This window comes from Staurois parvus, unplaced genomic scaffold, assembly GCF_062004578.1.
Source record: "Staurois parvus isolate SC_StPar_1 unplaced genomic scaffold, SC_StPar_1.0 ptg000919l, whole genome shotgun sequence".
Taxonomy (NCBI): Eukaryota; Metazoa; Chordata; class Amphibia; order Anura; family Ranidae; genus Staurois; species Staurois parvus.
Genome location: NW_028318715.1, coordinates 900,202 through 922,446, shown reverse-complemented (window position 1 = coordinate 922,446; position 22,245 = coordinate 900,202). Strand labels below are relative to the sequence as shown.

The 22,245-nt window shown below is 42.0% G+C and overlaps 1 protein-coding gene across 1 annotated transcript in view; it reads right to left on the bottom strand.

Annotated features, from left to right (window-relative positions):
* The window catches only part of BMP6 (bone morphogenetic protein 6), a 254,745-nt gene that overhangs the window by 22,052 nt on the left and 210,448 nt on the right, over window positions 1-22,245 (bottom strand). Inside the window, exon 4 of the mRNA XM_089656588.1 lies at window positions 21,560-21,757. Within this exon, the coding sequence (XP_089512714.1) occupies window positions 21,560-21,757 (198 nt within the window). The remainder of the gene's footprint in view (window positions 1-21,559; window positions 21,758-22,245) is intronic.

The following is a 22,245-nucleotide window of genomic DNA, read 5'->3' as shown; positions in this document are numbered from 1 at the left end:
TCCATGCTCTTGAGACTGTGCTGGGAGACACAATAAACCTTCTGGCAATGGCACATATTGAGGAGCCATCCTGGAGGAGTTGGACTGCCTTTGGTACCTCTGTAGGGTCCAGGTATCGCCTCATGCTACCAGTAGTGACAATGACCCTAGCCAAATGCAAAACCAGTGAAAAACAGTCAGAAAAGATTAGTAGGGAAAAAAATGTCAGTGGCCTCCACCTGTAAAACCATTCCTGTTTTGGGGGTCGTCTCATTGTTCTAGTCTAGTGCACCTGTTGTTAATTTAATTAACACCAAAGCAGCTGAAACTGATTAACAACCCCCTCTGCTACTTAACTGACCAGATCAATATCCCAGGAGTTTAACTGACTTGATGCTATACTCTGATTAAAAAGGGTGCCTTTAATTTTTTAAGCAGTGTATTTAAAGACTGGTGACAGAAGGATATCGGTCACCTTGTTATCTCACATGCACAGTGCCAGATAGCTAGGTCTGTGCTGCTGTATGTGTGCAGTGGTCACCTTACAGTACAGATAGGTGAACCTGTTTATTGCAATAGAGTTTATATGCTCCTGTTAATTGAGTTAACCCTGCCTCTTCTGATCTGGGATTCTATAGCTAGTTATAGCTCAGTGCTCAGTAATCAGCACAGGCTAGAGTCAGATAAGGTGTTCAACAGTCCACAGGTAGTTAGATGTCCAGTTGCATGGCAGATTAGAAGCTACTGGGGACTAAGCAGCAGAGTATGTAGGCCGACCCTGAGTTCCAGTATGAGATCATGGTTCCTGCTGGTAAGAATCTACTTTCCAGGCAAGTTGGACAATGGTTGAAGGATTTCCCATCATCAATGATTCTGTCTTAAAGTCTTCGACACCAAGATGAACTCTGAATCATGACTATCCTCAGAGGCCCCTGCAAATGGTCTTTGCTGCAGCATTTATCTGGAGATATTTCTATCAATAACTTTACATTCCCAGGTAGATGCACACAATTCCACCAAGACTCCAGTCAGACCCTTTGTTGATGATAATTTCTTGTACATTGAACGTATGTACTAATATTAACCTTTTATTATATAAATCTTGTATTATTTCCATACTAGTGTGCATCTACTGTATATACTTATGGTTAATGTTATATGCCAATTGCAGTAGTTCCTCTTCTATGAATTACTTTCATTAGATTACTAGCTAATTTCCTGGGTAGAGAATCCCATCTGCTCACACAGGCCCTGTTCTGGGTTTAGGCATTACCAATTTTTTTTTATCAAACCCACTCTTCCACTTAGCAAAGGTTCTGGTTCTCCTATTTACCTGCAGGTTTAGCTGAATCTCCTTTTTAGGGAAGACCATTTGTCATACCTCCCTTCCCAAAAAGAGGGCTACACACAGTAGTCACTTTGAAGCCTCTTGAAAAGTGCACTAAAAGTATACCTACAGACAGGGGTGGACTGACAACTCATGGGGCCCCCGGGCAATAGGGGATCATGGGGCCCCTGTGTCCTTGCCCAAACTCAAAAAAGCCTATGAAAAAGGTACCAGGGGCATCTCATGGGGCCCCCTACTGACCCCGGGCCCTCGGGCAGTGCCCGAGTTTCCAAATGGTCAGTCCGCCCCTGCCTACAGAGTAATGACTTTCAAGAATTCCCAAACACAGTTGTAATCAAACCAAATTAATTTGCAGTTAATAATGACAATCTTCTGTTTGCCTTTCAGGTGTCTTCTGCCCACCTAAAAAACCTTCTTGATACAATTGTAACAAACTACAAAATTCACATTTCTTCACAACAGTTTCCTAATAATGGTTACAGCCTGGGCCCTTTCCACAAATCACAACACTGGTCAATAATAACAACCAGGCATTTATTTGGTGATCCTACTTCGTAATAAAGACAAGACAAAATTCTCTGTGTCAAAGTCACATCTAACTGTAAAAACATCTGTTTTTACATAGTACTGCCTGCTTAGATCAGGTTTCTGAGTTTTGGCCGTACAGTAAGATCCAAAGGACACGATTTTCTCATCACAAGTGTAATTTTAAAAAAGAAGCTCTGCTTTTTAGTTTAAGACATGTACTGGAGGGACATCTTATATTTTTGTGGAAACCAGAACTGAAATGTCTTATTTTGGAGCTAACAGTGTTAAATGATTGCCATTAATCATATCTCATTGCTTTTCTGCTGTGTAAATGAAAGACAGCTTGCACTGCATCTATATATGTGTGCATTCAGTTATTGTAAAACTGGCCAGACATCTTAGATTGTGGTTGAGCATAGGGATGAGAGAACCAGTCTACACAAGTTAGAGTTTGTGGCATATTGGTCTCTAATGCTTAAATTAGATGAGTGACGCATGCTATTGTGATTTGCACAATTTTGGTGCCGCATACGCTTTTACTGTGACATTGTTGGGCCTCGTCAATATACCTGGCATTTGTAGTACACAGGTATGCACTTTCTTGTCATCTATAACAGTCAGAATAGGTACCTTCCCGATATAAAATTAGAGTGTATTCTTTGTAATGTTATATACACTGCCCATAAAGACAACGTTTATGGCTGATAGCTAGAAAACCTGCACGTTTATGCGTCAATCCATATATTTTCTAAAAAGCACTGAACTGCTTGCTCTTTTCTGCAGACATGTCTCCCGGGTGTAAATGTTCTTGCCACTCTCTTCAACCAAAAACAGCTCTCATTTTTCTTTAAAAGGACCTTTGAAGAAGAGATCTGGATGTTGGTGGAACTTATAAAGCCATACATGGACTCTGAATGCCAGGAGCTCTTGCAGATCAAATTCTCTTTCACTGGGATCTTCTGTGCCTAAGACCAATTTCTTTTTACTGAACAATGCCAGTACCAGGGTCCCAGTATAAGAAAGAACAGCTTTTATCATTCAGCTTCCAGAGAGAAATGGGTGACTTGGACATAGCACAGATAATTTCATTGTCCTAAGCACCCATAATATGAAAGGCTATGGCAGGAAGAATACTAAAACTGGCAACAGAAGATGAGACAACAAGCAGCAGCAACTCTGCTGCAAAAGTGTCAGTTCTTTTCTCTGCATTGTTTGCTGCTGTCTTTTGGTATAATCCAATTTGCAACTCTATTGGAAGAGTGTTAGCGATCTTCTTTATGAACTGCAGTCCTGACTGGACTCTCTGTTCAAAATTGGCATGGCCTACTGTATTTTTCACTCCATAAGACGCACCTGACCATAAAACGCACCTAGGTTTTAGAGGGGGAAAACAAGAAAAAAAATATTCTGAACCAATGGACTGCAGATATAGTACAGGAAATGACCAGAGACTGCGGATGTACTACAGGAAATGACCAGAGACTGCAGACATAGTACAGGAGATGACCAGAGACTGCGGGTGTACTACAGGAGATAATCAGAGACTGCAGACATAGTACAGGAGATGACCAGACACTGCAGACATAGTACAGGAAATGACCAGAGACTGCGGATGTACTACAGGAGATAACCAAAGACTGCGGACATAGTACAGGAGATAACCAGAGACTGCGGAAGAACTACAGGAAATGACCAGAGACTGCAGACATAGTACAGGAGATGACCAGAGACTGCGGGTGTACTACAGGAGATAACCAGAGACTGCGGACATAGTACAAGAGATGACGAGAGACTGCGGACATACTACAGGAGATGACCAGAGACTGCGGACATAGTACAGGAGATGACCAAAGACTGCAGACATAGTACAGGAGATGACCAGAGACTGCGGACATACTACAGGAGATGACCAGACACTGCAGACATAGTACAGGAAATGACCAGAGACTGCGGATGTACTACAGGAGATAATCAGAGACTGCAGACATAGTACAGGAAATTACCAGAGACAGCGGACATAGTACAGGAGATGACCAGAGACTGCGGATGTACTACTGGAGATGACCAGAGACTGCGGACATTGTACAGGAAATGACCAGAGACTGCAGACATAGTACAGGAGATGACCAGAGACTGCGGACATAGTACAGGAGATGACCAGAGACTGCAGCAGACATAATACAGGAGAAGACCAGAGACTGCGGACATAGTACAGGAGATGACCAGAGACTGCGGACATAGTACAGGAGATGACCAGAGACTGCGGACATAGTACAGAAGATGACCAGAGACTGCAGACATAGTACAGGAGATGACCAGAGACTGCAGACACAGTACAGGAGATGACCAGAGACTGCAGACATACTACAGGAGATGACCAGACACTGCAGACATAGTACAGGAAATGACCAGAGACTGCGGATGTACTACAGGAGATGACCAGAGACTGCGGACATTGTACAGGAAATGACCAGAGACTGCAGACATAGTACAGGAGATGACCAGAGACTGCGGACAGAGTACAGGAGATGACCAGAGACTGCAGCAGACATAGTACAGGAGATGACCAGAGACTGCGGATGTACTACAGGAGATGACCAGAGACTGCGGACATACTACAGGAGATAATCAGAGACTGCGGACATAGTACAGGAGATGACCAGAGACTGCGGACATACTACAGGAGATAATCAGAGACTGCAGACATAGTACAGTAGATGACCAGAGACTGCGGGTGTACTACAGAAGATAACCAGAGACTGCGGACACAGTACAGGAGATGACCAGAGACTGCGGGTGTACTACAGGAGATAACCAAAGACTGCGGACATAGTACAGGAGATAACCAGAGACTGAGGACATACTACAGGAGATGACAAGAGACTGCGGACATACTACAGGAGATGACCAGACACTGCAGACATAGTACAGGAAATGACCAGAGATTGCGGCTGTACTACAGGAGATAACCAGAGACTGCAGACATAGTACAGGAGATGACCAAAGACTGCAGGTGTACTACAGGAGATAACCAGAGACTGCGGACATAGTACAGGAGATGACCAGACACTGCAGACATAGTACAGGAAATGACCAGAGACTGCGGGTGTACTACAGGAGATAACCAGAGACTGCGGACATGGTACAGGAGATAACCAAAGACTGCGGACATACTACAGGAGATGACCAGACACTGCAGACAAAGTACAGGAAATGACCAGAGACTGCGGATGTACTACAGGAGATAATCAGAGACTGCAGACATAGTACAGGAGATGACCAGACACTGCAGACATAGTACAGGAAATGACCAGAGACTGCGGATGTACTGCAGGAAATGACCAGAGACTGCAGACATAGTACAGGAGATGACCAGAGACTGCGGGTGTACTACAGGAGATAATCAGAGACTGCAGACATAGTACAGGAGATGACCAGACACTGCAGATATAGTACAGGAAATGACCAGAGACTGCGGATGTACTACAGGAAATGACCAGAGACTGCGGATGAACTACAGGAAATGACCAGAGACTGCAGACATAGTACAGGAGATGACCAGAGACTGCGGGTGTACTACAGGAGATAACCAGAGACTGCGGACATAGTACAAGAGATGACGAGAGACTGCGGACATACTACAGGAGATGACCAGAGACTGCGGACATAGTACAGGAGATGACCAAAGACTGCAGACATAGTACAGGAGATGACCAGAGACTGCGGACATACTACAGGAGATGACCAGACACTGCAGACATAGTACAGGAAATGACCAGAGACTGCGGATGTACTACAGGAGATAATCAGAGACTGCAGACATAGTACAGGAAATTACCAGAGACAGCGGACATAGTACAGGAGATGACCAGAGACTGCGGATGTACTACTAGAGATGACCAGAGACTGCGGACATTGTACAGGAAATGACCAGAGACTGCAGACATAGTACAGGAGATGACCAGAGACTGCGGACATAGTACAGGAGATGACCAGAGACTGCAGCAGACATAATACAGGAGAAGACCAGAGACTGCGGACATAGTACAGGAGATGACCAGAGACTGCGGACATAGTACAGAAGATGACCAGAGACTGCAGACATAGTACAGGAGATGACCAGAGACTGCAGACACAGTACAGGAGATGACCAGAGACTGCAGACATACTACAGGAGATAACCAGACACTGCAGACATAGTACAGGAAATGACCAGAGACTGCGGATGTACTACAGGAGATGACCAGAGACTGCGGACATTGTACAGGAAATGACCAGAGACTGCAGACATAGTACAGGAGATGACCAGAGACTGCGGACATAGTACAGGAGATGACCAGAGACTGCAGCAGACATAGTACAGGAGATGACCAGAGACTGCGGATGTATTACAGGAGATGACCAGAGACTGCGGACATACTACAGGAGATAATCAGAGACTGCGGACATAGTACAGGAGATGACCAGAGACTGCGGACATACTACAGGAGATAATCAGAGACTGCAGACATAGTACAGTAGATGACCTGAGACTGCGGGTGTACTACAGAAGATAACCAGAGACTGCGGACACAGTACAGGAGATGACCAGAGACTGCGGGTGTACTACAGGAGATAACCAAAGACTGCGGACATAGTACAGGAGATAACCAGAGACTGAGGACATACTACAGGAGATGACAAGAGACTGCGGACATACTACAGGAGATGACCAGACACTGCAGACATAGTACAGGAAATGACCAGAGATTGCGGCTGTACTACAGGAGATAACCAGAGACTGCAGACATAGTACAGGAGATGACGAAAGACTGCGGGTGTACTACAGGAGATAACCAGAGACTGCGGACATGGTACAGGAGATGACCAAAGACTGCGGACATACTACAGGAGATGACCAGACACTGCAGACAAAGTACAGGAAATGACCAGAGACTGCGGATGTACTACAGGAGATAATCAGAGACTGCAGACATAGTACAGGAGATGACCAGACACTGCAGACATAGTACAGGAAATGACCAGAGACTGCGGATGTACTGCAGGAAATGACCAGAGACTGCAGACATAGTACAGGAGATGACCAGAGACTGCGGGTGTACTACAGGAGATAATCAGAGACTGCAGACATAGTACAGGAGATGACCAGACACTGCAGACATAGTACAGGAAATGACCAGAGACTGCGGATGTACTACAGGAAATGACCAGAGACTGCGGATGAACTACAGGAAATGACCAGAGACTGCAGACATAGTACAGGAGATGACCAGAGACTGCGGGTGTACTACAGGAGATGACCAGACACTGCAGACATAGTACAGGAAATGACCAGAGACTGCGGATGTACTGCAGGAAATGACCAGAGACTGCAGACATAGTACAGGAGATGACCAGAGACTGCGGGTGTACTACAGGAGATAATCAGAGACTGCAGACATAGTACAGGAGATGACCAGACACTGCAGACATAGTACAGGAAATGACCAGAGACTGCGGATGTACTACAGGAAATGACCAGAGACTGCGGATGAACTACAGGAAATGACCAGAGACTGCAGACATAGTACAGGAAATGACCAGAGACTGCGGATGTACTGCAGGAAATGACCAGAGACTGCAGACATAGTACAGGAGATGACCAGAGACTGCGGGTGTACTACAGGAGATAATCAGAGACTGCAGACATAGTATAGGAGATGACCAGACACTGCAGATATAGTACAGGAAATGACCAGAGACTGCGGCTGTACTACAGGAAATGACCAGAGACTGCGGATGAACTACAGGAAATGACCAGAGACTGCAGACATAGTACAGGAGATGACCAGAGACTGCGGGTGTACTACAGGAGATAATCAGAGACTGCAGACATAGTACAGGAGATGACCAGACACTGCAGACATAGTACAGGAAATGACCAGAGACTGCGGATGTACTACAGGAAATGACCAGAGACTGCGGATGAACTACAGGAAATGACCAGAGACTGCAGACATAGTACAGGAGATGACCAGAGACTGCGGGTGTACTACAGGAGATAACCAGAGACTGCGGACATAGTACAAGAGATGACGAGAGACTGCGGACATACTACAGGAGATGACCAGAGACTGCGGACATAGTACAGGAGATGACCAAAGACTGCAGACATAGTACAGGAGATGACCAGAGACTGCGGACATACTACAGGAGATGACCAGACACTGCAGACATAGTACAGGAAATGACCAGAGACTGCGGATGTACTACAGGAGATAATCAGAGACTGCAGACATAGTACAGGAAATTACCAGAGACAGCGGACATAGTACAGGAGATGACCAGAGACTGCGGATGTACTACTGGAGATGACCAGAGACTGCGGACATTGTACAGGAAATGACCAGAGACTGCAGACATAGTACAGGAGATGACCAGAGACTGCGGACATAGTACAGGAGATGACCAGAGACTGCAGCAGACATAATACAGGAGAAGACCAGAGACTGCGGACATAGTACAGGAGATGACCAGAGACTGCAGACACAGTACAGGAGATGACCAGAGACTGCAGACATACTACAGGAGATGACCAGACACTGCAGACATAGTACAGGAAATGACCAGAGACTGCGGATGTACTACAGGAGATGACCAGAGACTGCGGACATTGTACAGGAAATGACCAGAGACTGCAGACACAGTACAGGAGATGACCAGAGACTGCGGACATAGTACAGGAGATGACCAGAGACTGCAGCAGACATAGTACAGGAGAATACCAGAGACTGCGGACATAGTACAGGAGATGACCAGAGACTGCGGACATAGTACAGGAGATGACCAGAGACTGCGGACATAGTACAGAAGATGACCAGAGACTGCAGACATAGTACAGGAGATGACCAGAGACTGTAGACACAGTACAGGAGATGACCAGAGACTGCAGACATAGTACAGGAGATTAACAGAGACTGCGGACATAGTACAGGAGATGACCAGAGACTGCGGATGTACTACAGGAGATGACCAGAGACTGCGGACATTGTACAGGAAATGACCAAAGACTGCAGATGTACTACAGGAAATGACCAGAGACTGGAGACATAGTACAGGAGATGACCAGAGACTGCGGACATAGTACAGGAGAAGACCAGAGACTGCGGACATAGTACAGGAGATGACCAGAGACTGCGGACATAGTACAGGAGATGACCAGAGACTGCGGACATAGTACAGGAGATGACCAGAGACTGTGGACATAGTACAGGAGATGACCAGAGACTGTGGACATAGTACAGGAGATGACCAGAGACTGCGGACATAGTACAGGAGATGACCAGAGACTGTGGACATAGTACAGGAGATGACCAGAGACTGCGGACATAGTACAGGAGATGACCAGAGACTGCAGACAAAGTACAGGAGATGACCAGAGACTGTGGACATAGTACAGGAGATGACCAGAGACTGCGGACACAGTACAGGAGATGACCAGAGACTGCGGACATTGTACAGGAAATGATCAAAGACTGCAGACATAGTATAGGAGATGACCAGAGACTTCAGACATAGTACAGGAGATGACCAGAGACTGCGGACATACTACAGGAGATCACCAGAGACTGCAGACCTTTGGGGAGCGGGAGTGGGGGGAGACGATTGGAAGCGGAAGTTGTCCTCTCTCCCTCCCCGCAGTTTTCTGGTGACAGGTTCCAGAAGACTACAAAGTCATTCACAAAGCGCAGCACTTCTTGCGCATGCGCAGTGGGAACCCGGCTGTGAAGCCGCAAGCTGTCACAACCAGGTGCCCACACTAAAGATGCCAGGGAGAGAAGACGGCCGGTAAAACACTGCTGGACTGAGGAACAGGTAAGCGGCTGTATTTTATAAGCCAGCAGCTACAGTTTTTGTAGCTGCTGACTTTTTTTTCCAGCTGGAACTCCGCTTTAAGGGGCAGCTGCTTTGGGCCCTGCCTTGCGCTGGCACAGAAGAGCCGAGCGGCCAGCCTGGTATTCTAACACGGTGGGGGCGACAGGGGGAATACAGGACTGGCTGCTCCATATAGGCTCCATAAAACGCAGACATTTCCTCCCATTTTTTTGAGGGAAAAAAGTGCGTCTTATGGAGTGAAAAATACGGTACTTTATTAGTGGCTGGACAAGATTACAATGACTTATTTCGCCTGCCTCATCCCCAACGGAATTTACCTAGTATATATGGGTCTGCAGACTGGACCAGCAGACCAAACCAGCGTCGTTTGTCACATAGTTGTTCCTTGAACACCCTTTTCAGCCTCAGGCAACCTCCTCTCACAAAAAATTAAACCACAGTAAAACATCATTTTGCTCATTTGCAGACTCCCAGAGCTAATATTGGCCAGCAAGCTATGTTTTGGAACAGATCTGCCTGGATCAAAAGTGGACAATATTTTAATTGGATTGAATTTCTACTTGGAAATTACCTAGCAATCTCCTTGTTGAGTGAACAGTTGTACTCCACGTGCATATATCTAGGAATGTGTACTCAAAGCACACTGAACATCTAGCTGTGTGCATAGGGTTTCAACGTTTAGTTGCAAGCAGAGGGCACAGGTGTTGGCAGCCTGTCAAACTCTATGAGAGTCTGATGGTGGCTGGACAGTGCACTTAGCTGTTTGAATGTTTAGGGCAGTATGAATGCACAGAATGCAGACTTCTTGAGATCTGGACATTCGTCATTAGGCGCATAGTGCCCTAAACGTACAGCTAAGTGCACTGTCCAGCCCCAGCAGCTGTCAGACCCTCATAGAGTCTGACAGGCTGCCGGCAGTGGAGCTTGACAGGACACCTGTGACCTTCACCTGTGGCTAAACACAGAACCCCTTGTGTCAGGGCTAAAAGCTAAGTTTGCATGGGGTCTTATGGCACTGTTCTCACTGCTGCACTGAAAATACAGACAGAAAGAGGGTACCTTTAAAGACCTTTTCTAAACCTGGACCTACAGAAGAAAAGATGTTGAGGAAAGTTGGAAAATATTTGAAAAATTGAGTAATCATGAAAAAACTTAGACACAGTGGGGATATCTTGATAGATACATCCATGCTAATCAAGTTGACACATTTAGACACTAACTGAGCATATATGGTATTTGACATAAACAACTGTAACTCAACCAGGTGCAGTTGTGATATTCCTCATTTTAAGAATGGAAATGTTACAAGCATAATACTATCTACATTAACTGGAACATGTTCTAATAAACAAAAATGATCTTATGTATATAAGAAACTACCAGATTACCTGACATTTAACTGGTAATTCATTATGTGGATGAGCAATTAAGATAATAATCTGAAAAGGTTAAAGCAGGGGTCTGATTCCCCAATTATTGAAAATTTCAGCATCATAACTCCTAAAACATTAGGAATTCTGTTCAGCAATTTTTGTAATTTGAATACAGCTGCCAAACAGTATAGTTATTTCAGTGACCTCACTTGCATTTAACAATACAGCTTGGTCAGTGGTATACTCTTTCCCTGATTGAACAAAGATTAGCAGCAGAAGCACACTGATAAATTCTTTCCTAAGCTCTCATTCCCTGTAATGTTCAGGAAGGGAGAATGACAGCACTGTCTGAAACAATAGTACCAATCCTTCTTTCTTCCACATCTGTCCCACAGATTTGTTTCCTGAGGTGAAACTTTCTTTCTTTGCACCAAGCGAAGTAAGCCTTTCATGGACGATGGTAGACCTTACATGAGGTGGAGTCAAATGGACCCCTATCTCAAGACCTGGGCTTTAGAAACCATGCTGTTAAACCAGCAACTATGAAGCATGATGGCAGACTGATCCTTGAGACAGGAGAAAGGACCTTCCCTAATTCCAGAGCAGGATTCCTGAGCCCCCAGGCCAGAGCCAAACTGTCTTCAGTTTGTCTAAAGACTGAACCAAATTTTCCCACAACAGAATGTTGTGTTGAAGGAGACTAGAGTGGAGTGAAGAAAATAAGTCTTGAGAGAAGCCACTATCAAGGCCAGACCTTTCATGCAGAATCACAGAGTTAGCTGACTGTTTCCCTGTGAGTTCTGAGTCTGGGAGCAGAGTAGCAGAAGCTTTTCTAAAGAAAGAAAAATATCTCACCTGAGCTGTGTCTAGAATGAAACCGAGATACTCCAAGCAATGAGTTGGTTTCAGCACTAATTTCTTGAGGTTCGGGATTCAACCAAAACTTCAGAACTGTCTGCATGACATTGACAGTCATAGCTTGAGCTATTTTCTTGAACTGTTTCTGTAATAAAAGATAATCTAGGCATCCCACAATGGGAATACCCTTAGAGAGCAGTAAGGCCAGCACAAGGACTATTATTATTATTATTATACAGTATTTATATAGCGCTAAAAGGTTTGCTCAGCGCTGTACATTATAGTGGGGGACAGAACATGAGACAATACAATAACAAAACAAAACACGAGGGGTTCAAGGGCCCTGGTCCTTCAAGCTTACAATCTAGGAGGGAGGGGCTAGTGGTACAGGAGGAAATGGCTGTGGAGGATGGAGTGGTAGGAGGAGTGGAGGAGATCGGCTGTTAGGTGAGGGTGGGGTAGGCTTCCCTGAAGAGATGGGTTTTCAGGGTGCGCCTAAAGGTGAGGAGGGTAGGTGACAGTCTGATAGATTGGGGTAGTGAGTTCCAGAGGATGGGGGAAGTCCTGGAGAAGTCCTGCAGTCGGGCGTGGGAGGTGGAGACCAGGGAGCTAGAAAGTAGGTCTTGTGAGGAGCGAAGATTACGGGTAGGGTGGTATTTGGGTATCAGGTTGGTGAGGTAGTTTGGGGCAGCGTTATGAATGGCTTTGTATGTCTGTGTTAGTAGTTTGAATTTAAGGCGTTGGGCAATCGGGAGCAAGTGGAGGGAATGACAGAGGGGGGTGGCAGAAGCAGAGTGGTTGGTAAGATGAATGAGTCTGGCCGCTGAGTTCAGGATAGACTGAAGCGGGGATAGTCTGTGATGAGGTAGGGAGTTGCAGTAGTCCAGACGTGAGATAATAAGGGAGTGAACGAGTTGTTTAGTAGTGTCTGGGGTTAGGAACATACGTATTTTGGAGATGTTGCGGAGGTGGAGCCTGCATGAGTTTGCCAACGATTGGACATGGGGTTGGAAGGACAGGTTTGAGTCTAGAGTGACACCTAGGACTTTGGCTTTCAGGATGGGACTGATGGTGGCATTGTTGGTCGTGATGGAGAGGGTGAGGGGGGGGGGCGGGCTGGGGGGAAAATCAGGAGCTCGGTTTTGGAAAGGTTCAATTTGAGGAAATGGAGCGACATCCAGTCTGATATGTCGTTCAGTAGGTGGGTGATACGGGCGGAGACTGAAGGGGTGAGGCGAGGGGTGGAGAGGTAAATTTGCGTGTCATCGGCATAGAGGTGATAGTTGAAGCCGTGGGAGTGTATCAGTTTGCTGAGGGAGGAGGTGTAGATGGAGAAGACTAGGACTAGAACTTTGGTAAACACATTGAGGACAATAGACCATTGGTAGGGCTAAGATTTCAGTGTCGAGTGCCAATAGAAAGTAAAAGGTTATTGTAATAGAAAAATAGCGATATCCAAGCAGTCGTCCTTGATGTCCACCGGTGCTAGGAATTTTCCCTGATAGGAGGAGGCTATGACAGACTTGGTGGATTCCATGTGGATCTTTTGAGTTTTATTGAAGTCATTTACATCAGTATGGTCCAAGATGCCTTGAATGCCCTCTTTTGGTTTTGAAACAGTAAAAAGGTTGGACCAAAAACCCTAAAACATTTTTTTCTGAGGTAATCATGGCAATGACTGTTGGTTTAAAAGATCACTAAAAGACACATTGGCATCTGCTAGCTTGAGCAGAGAAACAGGCAGGTTGGATGACATCATTTGGGGTGGAGGCATAGAGCTGAACTCTAGCTTGCAGCTCCAAGACTACAGTTCTTTTACCCAGGCATCCAAAATGTTTTCTGATCATGTTTCCACAAAGGCCACTAGACATCCTTCTACTTTGATAAGTGTGGGAGTCCCTTCATGCTAAAGAGAACTGTTTTGCAGGGCACGGGATAACAAGGCCCAAGGTATGTGGTTATACTAGGCCCCTTTTCACTTGACGTTTGAGTGAAAAGTCTGGGATAAACAAAAAGGAACTCTTCTTGGCATCAAAGCCAGGAGAAGATCTACGAATTTGAGGTATAGGCTTCTTATTCTTTGTATATGAAATACGTGTTATGCTGCCAGTTTACACTCAAAAGGTTTTATATGTTAAAAAATGGCAGTAAAAAGTGAATATGATATACCTATTAAAAGTAAATAATCACAATCAAGTGTGTATGCGTATCATTTAAATATAACCAACAAAGGAAGACTACTCATCATGTAATAAAATAAAGTCCCAATGCAATGAACAGTCGCCAGTGTGCAAAAAAATTCCTTTTCAGTTGTAATCAGTAGTGCTCCACCAGAAGAAACATCCATTGACCCACAAACAGCAAATGCTCATCTCCACTAATGGACCCTCACAACAGAGATCAAATCTGCATAATAATCAAGCACCAGGACCCAGAAGGGACCAGAAGCAAAGAATTACCGTCTTCACCAGATGCAGCCCATATGCAAAGCTCAATATGTTGCTCTGTAGGACCACAAAACCCAACTGATCATCTGCCTTCAGTGGTCAATCATTCAGGGATAGGATATACCTTTAAAACTATATACCATCAAAAGAGCAGACCCTATTGCTCACTATAATATAAAACACTTTATAAATGCACTCACATATGGCTAGGGCAAATAAAAGTGCTTCATTCAACCTAGAAACTGGTGCTGACAAGCAGTGCTGTCTAGGAGGAGAAAACCCCAAAGCTGTAATAGAAAGTATAGATCTCTCTGGCTCATAGTAGTGTATTGATGACATCATCTATGACAAAATGCATTGGATGGAGTCACAGTGATCCTGGATTGAATACAAGTGGGCAAAAGCTCCAAGTATTACAAAATTAAATGATCAGTTAGTACTTTTGATGAGTCATTAACAATAAGCTGATGAGTCCATTATGCCAAGGTCTGACAGACCAACATAACTGCTCTAGCAGGTTGTATAGAAGGGCTTGCAAGCAAAAAGAAGAATTAGCAAGAATTTCCAAAAGCACATTGTGGTATCCTTAAAAACTAGAGCATCCTCAACAGGTGCAGTCACTGTTTTTTATTAAGGTAAGATATTGCCAAATCCATAGTGGTTATAGAAAGAAACAATTTCTCAGGCTTCTCCCAGTCATGACAGAGAACGTGTAGAAGTAGCGAGTGAACTGGATAGACTTTGAGGCTTTGACAGGTTTAGGGCCTTTAAATTATCCCAAACTAATAAGAGCACTACTTAAAATCACTGACTGTTCTATTTGAAATGTGACTCTCACAGCATCAATTAGAGCCTTAGTTCAGGAGTCCATTTAACCGCCTGAGGCTCTTTGGGAACAAAGCCATCCAGTCCAAGTAGTCCAGTTGAGTAGAGTGCAATGTTCTATGCTGTTGGTGTCAGATCCTTTAGGAGGGACATTGTAAGCCTCCCTAGAACTGAATTGTGAGTCAAAGCGACCCGATGTAGTGGGACTGCTTCCTTTGTTCTTGGAACCCAACATGTTGTCCTGATTACAATGAAATAACTTAATAGTAAAACCAGGAAAAACTTTGGTTTACTCACAACCAGCTGTATAAGTAGGAGGGGTTTAATAGCTAGAAGTGATGCATCAGCAAGGACCAGCTGGGCCATGAACTGCACTTCTCTTGTAGACAGGTGCAGAGATAGGAAAAAGCTACCTCACACTAAAGAAAAAAGAGTAGGATCAGAGCTGAGAGTGGGTGCATGCATGTGCATCTGGCTGCATCAACTGGGGGGGGGGGGGTTTGTCAGTGTTCAATCCCTCCTGAGGGCGGCAGCATTACCCAAATTGTATCAGAATAACAATTGATTCTGTGTCCTCTAATGAATAATAAAAAAAGAACAATTGTTAAATCTACCAAGAGTTACGCTTTTTAATACCTGCATTTGCAAATTGTAATACCTCTGTTTTATTTAAGTAGTTTTGCACATGTATTCTGAATGATCAGATATTTTGAGAGCAACAAATTCAACGGCTCCCCCTTGGTTTAACTGCATTCTTTCTCATTCTAAACATCTTTGAGAAGTACAAGCTCAGTAACCACCCACTAAGCACTAAATATACTGTATTTGTTGAATTCTGCTTAGAATTACAACATTTTATTGAATCCTTAATTCGCTATTGTTTTTAAGGTGTCAGTTTTTTTATGTAGAAAAAATCTAAAATCTTAGAAGCCATCAGTTGAATTAATTTGATCAACATAACTTGCAGTTCACATCTTGTCCTGCTTACTGTAGCTCTCTTGGTGGCTAAAACAAGCTCCTGATGTTTTGGAAATAGTTCACTTTGAATGATTAAATTAAAACCGTTTTGATGACAAGGAGCAGCTGTTGCTCTTGCTGGTGACACTGGCTTTTTACTTTAAAGGAAACAAATGCTGGCAATACTAGTTTTTTTTTCCATCACACTTATACATTTGAGGCAATTTTAGATTTCCTACAGTCCCTCTTAAGTTAAGTGCTAGCAATGAACACATAAATATTTATTGGGGGGATTTTATGGATCTATACTAATTTATGTCTTCTTTAATTACTAAATTGAATTAACTGTTAAGTAATGTACACAAGCTGTGCCCTGATGGCACATGGAAGTTCTGGAGAAGCAACTAGAGGCACAGAGTTTATACTATTATTTATATAGAATGGAGCTACTGCTTCACCAGTGGATAGGGATGGCCACATGCTACATTACTGTCACTAATGCCCACATGGAAGAAAAATATTTTTTAAAAATATTCTTCCCAAATATATTGACATATAGTTGAAATACTACAATTTTGGCCATTTTCAATATATTTCAAAATATATTTCAATAAATAAATAAATATATATATATATATATATATATATATATATATATATATATATATATATATATTTACATACTGCATGTTCAATTGCGTTTTTTATATATTACAAAATATATAAAAAATATTGTTAAGATATATATTTTTAAAATATATTCTTCAGATTTTTTTTAACATAGTATAAAAACGTCATTTTAACATATATTTCTGCATATATTTGTAAATGCATACCAAAAATGTAGATTTGTATTTTTAAAGACATACAATATATTTTAAAAGTATAAAAATATTTTTCATATATTTTGTAATAAAAATGCATTTCAACATACAGTATATATATATATATATATATATATATATATATATGTGTGTGTGTGTATATATATATATATATATATATATGTGTATATATATATAAATATATTTTAAAATATATTTAATATGGCCAAAATTGTAGCATTTCAAATATATATCAATATATTTTGGAAGAATATTTTTAAAATATATTTCAAATAAATTTTTTTTCCATATGGGTGGTATGACTAATTCAGACATTACTGGCAACAACTATACAAATATTGCAAACATTCCTAAAAACATAGTAAATCAAAGAGATTTTAAAGACCAAAGGGGATGGTTAAAAAGAAATATATAATGTTTGCAAAATGCATCAGGGAACCATACATAGGGTGAGGGGTATTGTCATAGGCAGATTTTTTGTGAGCATGTTTACATGCTGCATGCTAGTTCGAGCACTGGTCAGTGTATGAGATTCCATATTCATGGGCCTGGATACAGATTTCAAAGATAAATACTTGTAAATATACTGACTTTCTCACAGGATAGCTAAGAGGTATATTTATAAAGCAGTGAATGTGACACACACCAGCATTTACTGCAAGTGAATCAATCACTGTAATTTTAAACACATGTACCTGAAAGATTTACCTGCAGTAAATGTTTGGTTTACTGCTTTAAACAATATGAGCTTTAGTGTACATGTTTTCTATGCCTTTTTGCTTGGTCCATATAGGTTTCACTGCTTAGCGAGTCGGTCACATTATTATAATTTTTTTAAATTAATACATTGAAATTGTTTGGCGTGCACATTCTATGGTACAGGGGATATAATAGCCCATTCACATTGTGGTGTCCTGGTGTATTGTGGTAATGCATTAATGTTTTTGTGTTAAGCTGACCTATTCAAATTAATGAGATTGCAAACTACTAAAATACCCAAGAAAATCTAATATGCACTATGTTTTGCATTGCATTCTAGTTTGTTATAGTGCACTGCAATAAATATGCGTTCCCTCAGTCATTTGGGGTGCTATTCATTTTGGGTGGCATAATACACTGAAATATCTAATGTACGTGAACAAGCACTAACAAGGAATACTGCAATTAAACTATGTGAATAGGCTCCAAGTTTTAGAATGACCAACTTTCCTTATTGCATTGTGAAATGTCTTATATGCATATATCATACATATACACTATCTATACTCCATGTGTATTTATTAGAAATGAACCTGCTGATATATGATATACATGAGAGGTCAACAACCCAACCCTTAAGAAGTGGTTTAAGGCTGTGAAACGCATTCAGTAGGGTGTTGCGATATGTAATGCTGGGTTGGAATTCTCTTTGTTATTAATTTTGGACTTTTTGTTTTGAACTTCACAATTGGAGAGATTAATCAGAACTTTCTTTATTTCAAAGTGATCGTGGTGATTGGCTAATTATGGTAATCACATCATCAAGTGAAACACACACCGGTTTTCATTCACCTGTGCAAGACCAAATGCTGTTACTGTCACCTTGCTCCCAGAGTTCACCATTCCATCTTAACACTCAGCTGGAAATTAATAAAAGTTGATTGAGGTTGATCAAAGCATTTGTAACATTGCAGGATACTTCTATAGGGGGAAATACAATGACCCCTTATTAATTCTTGATTCTCAAAGGGTGGAACAGTGAGACAACATTACCCCGTTGGGGACTCTAGACAAGGCCCAGCCTGGCCTAACGAGGTTACAGCCCCATAATTAAACCACAGTCGTAGTCAGCATCTATGCCTTTGCCACTGCACAAGAGAACTCCCCTTTGAAGGAACATTCCAGGCTGAAAATGCAAATGTATTAAAAATTGTACTATAAATTCCCCACAGTGTAACTTCCAACATCTACAGGTGCATCTGTTACTTCTGTAAAGCACATACTTTTGGTAAAGTTCCAAATGACTAAACTCAGTTGCAGAGACCCATGTACATTTATGGGTCCTAGAGCTTCCCTCCCCTCTCCAATTGGAAGAAGTCCAAGTGCCCCTCCCCATTGAAGGGGGGCACACAACCCTTATGAACATGCACTCACATATCTTCTGTGCAGTGCTAGAGTCTAGACAAGAAGAGTCCCTCATATACTAAGCGTACAATATATAACTAATAATTAGTGCAGCGCTACATATACATAAATATACAAATCAATAATAGTGCATTAGAAATATAACAAAATGGCCGAATAAGTCCTTTTCCTTCAATGGGTAAATACATCAATACCTGAGAAAATCTAACATGCACTATGTTTTGCATTGCATTCTAGTGTGTTAAAGTGCACTGCAATGCATATGCGTTCCCACAGTCAGTTGGGGTGCTATTGATTTTGGGTGGCACAACACTCTGAAATACCTAATGTACGTGAACAAGCACTAACATGGATTACTGCAATTACACCTTGTGCCAAAATCACCATCACCAGATGCTCACCTCCAAAATATGACCTCACATTAATATGCTTGGTCAAAGATATCCTGTGTGGACTCACGAAAAAACCTTTTCAGCTTCCATGGAACGACTTCCAATTTAGCACTCCACCTCATACAAATAAATTAATCATAGTGCTTTATATTTGTAAAATTTTTATTTCAACCTTAAAACATATAAAATTTGCACTCACATGTATTAGGTGCTCGATCGCACCAGATATAAGAGCATGCGATGAGAGAGGGGAATCAGTGGTATATACCGTAGCACTAGAAAAAGCTCTCTATAGCAGCTCGAAAGGTTGTTAGATTTCAAGAAGAGTCCATCAGCTACTCCATTGTCAGCCAAAAAGCCCAGCCACTCCACCCTACCCCTTGCTTTTATTCCCTGGGTGAGTGGCAGGAGGAAGCTGCCAAGCAAACTTAAGGCAAGACCCCAACTTAAATGACCTTTTGTCCCATTACATCTTCTCTACATGGGATATGTACTGGATGTTAAATGAGAATAGCTTATTAATAAAATGTATACAGTGTATAAACGTACATTGTAGCAATGATTATATCCTTGTCCAATTATGTATAAATAAATCAAAGAAGTAATATTTAATGGCAACTGTACAATACGCAAATTAGTTGTAAATCTGTTGACACAATAATCCCCTTTGATGCACATTCACACATTCACCCATTCACTTCATGGTTGCTTAATCTAGTATCATATCTTCCTGGCACAGGGATGCCCATCTACACCACACGTTTATCACAATTTCCCATTCTGCCCTGTTCCCTGCCACTTATTATCATTCATGCCAGCCGTAATTTAACTGCATTCAATGGTAGCACTGGTCTAACTTCCTGTGATGTTTCCATTTCCTATGGCACCCCACTTATGTCACAACCACTTACCGGTTAAATTAGAAAATAAAATGAAATATATGATGCAGTCTAACACTCACTAGAATTACCCACCTGTAACATTCTTATTACCTGTTGATTCTGATAGAAAAACAATGCTGTTTGTGCAGTAAAATCATGCAGCAGCACTATCACTGTCAGACAAGGTAATCTTAGATAGATGCCTAGTTTTAGGTAGACATTAAGAAGGCAACAAACAAATTGAAGCCCAACCCCAGTTAACACTTATAAAGCAGTTATAGTAACAAGCTTTCTTTTTTTCAGCAAAAAAGGTTTAACCCCTATACGCCAGCAGTAAACATATAGTGGCAGAGCAGGTGAGATCCCAGCTGCCAAATATATGTGTCACTGTCTATTTCTGGGGTGTGCTCCATTGGCTCCTCCATAACTATGACCGATCTATAACTGACAGCCCATGGACAACTACTGACTGGCTCTTGATGATGTCAGCATTGTGCAGCCAATCAGAGTGCAGCAAGATTGCGAGCCTTGGCTTTGGGTGCTACAATCCATTTAAAGCACTGACTTCAGCTGGCATAAAAGGAGTTAAACTAGATGAATAAAAGCTGACCATTGACCAGTATAATAGTTTGTCCCAACCCACGTAAATGTCACTTTTACTGCATGTACTGTAAATATAAGGAAAGTATAAATAAAGAAATTAAAAAATGGAATTCATATACTGAATACAATCATTGCAAGTATTACTCATAAAAGTTACCAGCATAGAATATCGTCCTTATAGAGGTCTTTTAATAATTATATCCTGATATTAGCAGTGAGATGAAGGTTCCTCTCTATTAATAATCTTGCCTATTCATATTCCCTTTCAACTTTCTAATGGGCCCCTCTTGGTTACACAAGCAACATGTCCACCGTCAGACATAGGTCAGGCCATGTTGGTGGTAACAATTAATAATTTGTACAATTATTTGCTGTTTTGTTTATGATCTAAATATTTGACAAGATGGCTGATAAGCTAGGTCTTGATCATTTTTCAAAATGCATGCATGGCCAATCATATAAAGATAAGCCTTAGATCAGCCCAAGTTCAGGTCAGCCTTAGCATTCAGTGTTAAGCATATTACCTGTTACACTGGATACTCTTGACACATCTTGTGAGTGAGAATAGCGATTGCGGTTCTGGTTCTTGCGTTTGCCTGTTGCAGATCTTGCTGTCCTTAGGTGAACCTCACTTGCTTTGAAAAAAGCTACCATGAATGGCTGCTTGTCATATGGGCCATCCCTGCCAACCAGACCGGCAGCTCTTGTGTTTACATTCTGACCTAGAGCCAAATGAGAGATGAGTGTATTTGTTATGTAAGGGAACTATAGCATGTATAAATATACACTTATATATATAATTACATCTATTGAATAGTATGCACATACAATATATAACCTGTAGTTAAATGGAAGAAAATTTAAGTATAAGAAGGAAATATGCAGAATAACACAGCAAGAATGATGGTATGTCTTAAAAGGAATTAATTTACATTCCATAATTGTTTTTTTTTATTATTATTATTTAAATAATTTATTATTACATTTTCAAATTACAAATTTATACAAACAAAAAGATAAACACAAATAACAACCTCTAATTTGCTTGTCATAATATCTAATTATTAACCTTAGTCTTAATATTTTTCCCCCACCCACCCCCCCCTCCACTAAACCACATACCCCCCTCCCCCCCCCCCAGCCCCACAAAACCTTTGCTCTGCATCTTTCCTACTTGCTCTGGGGATCCTGATTCAAGAATATATCCACA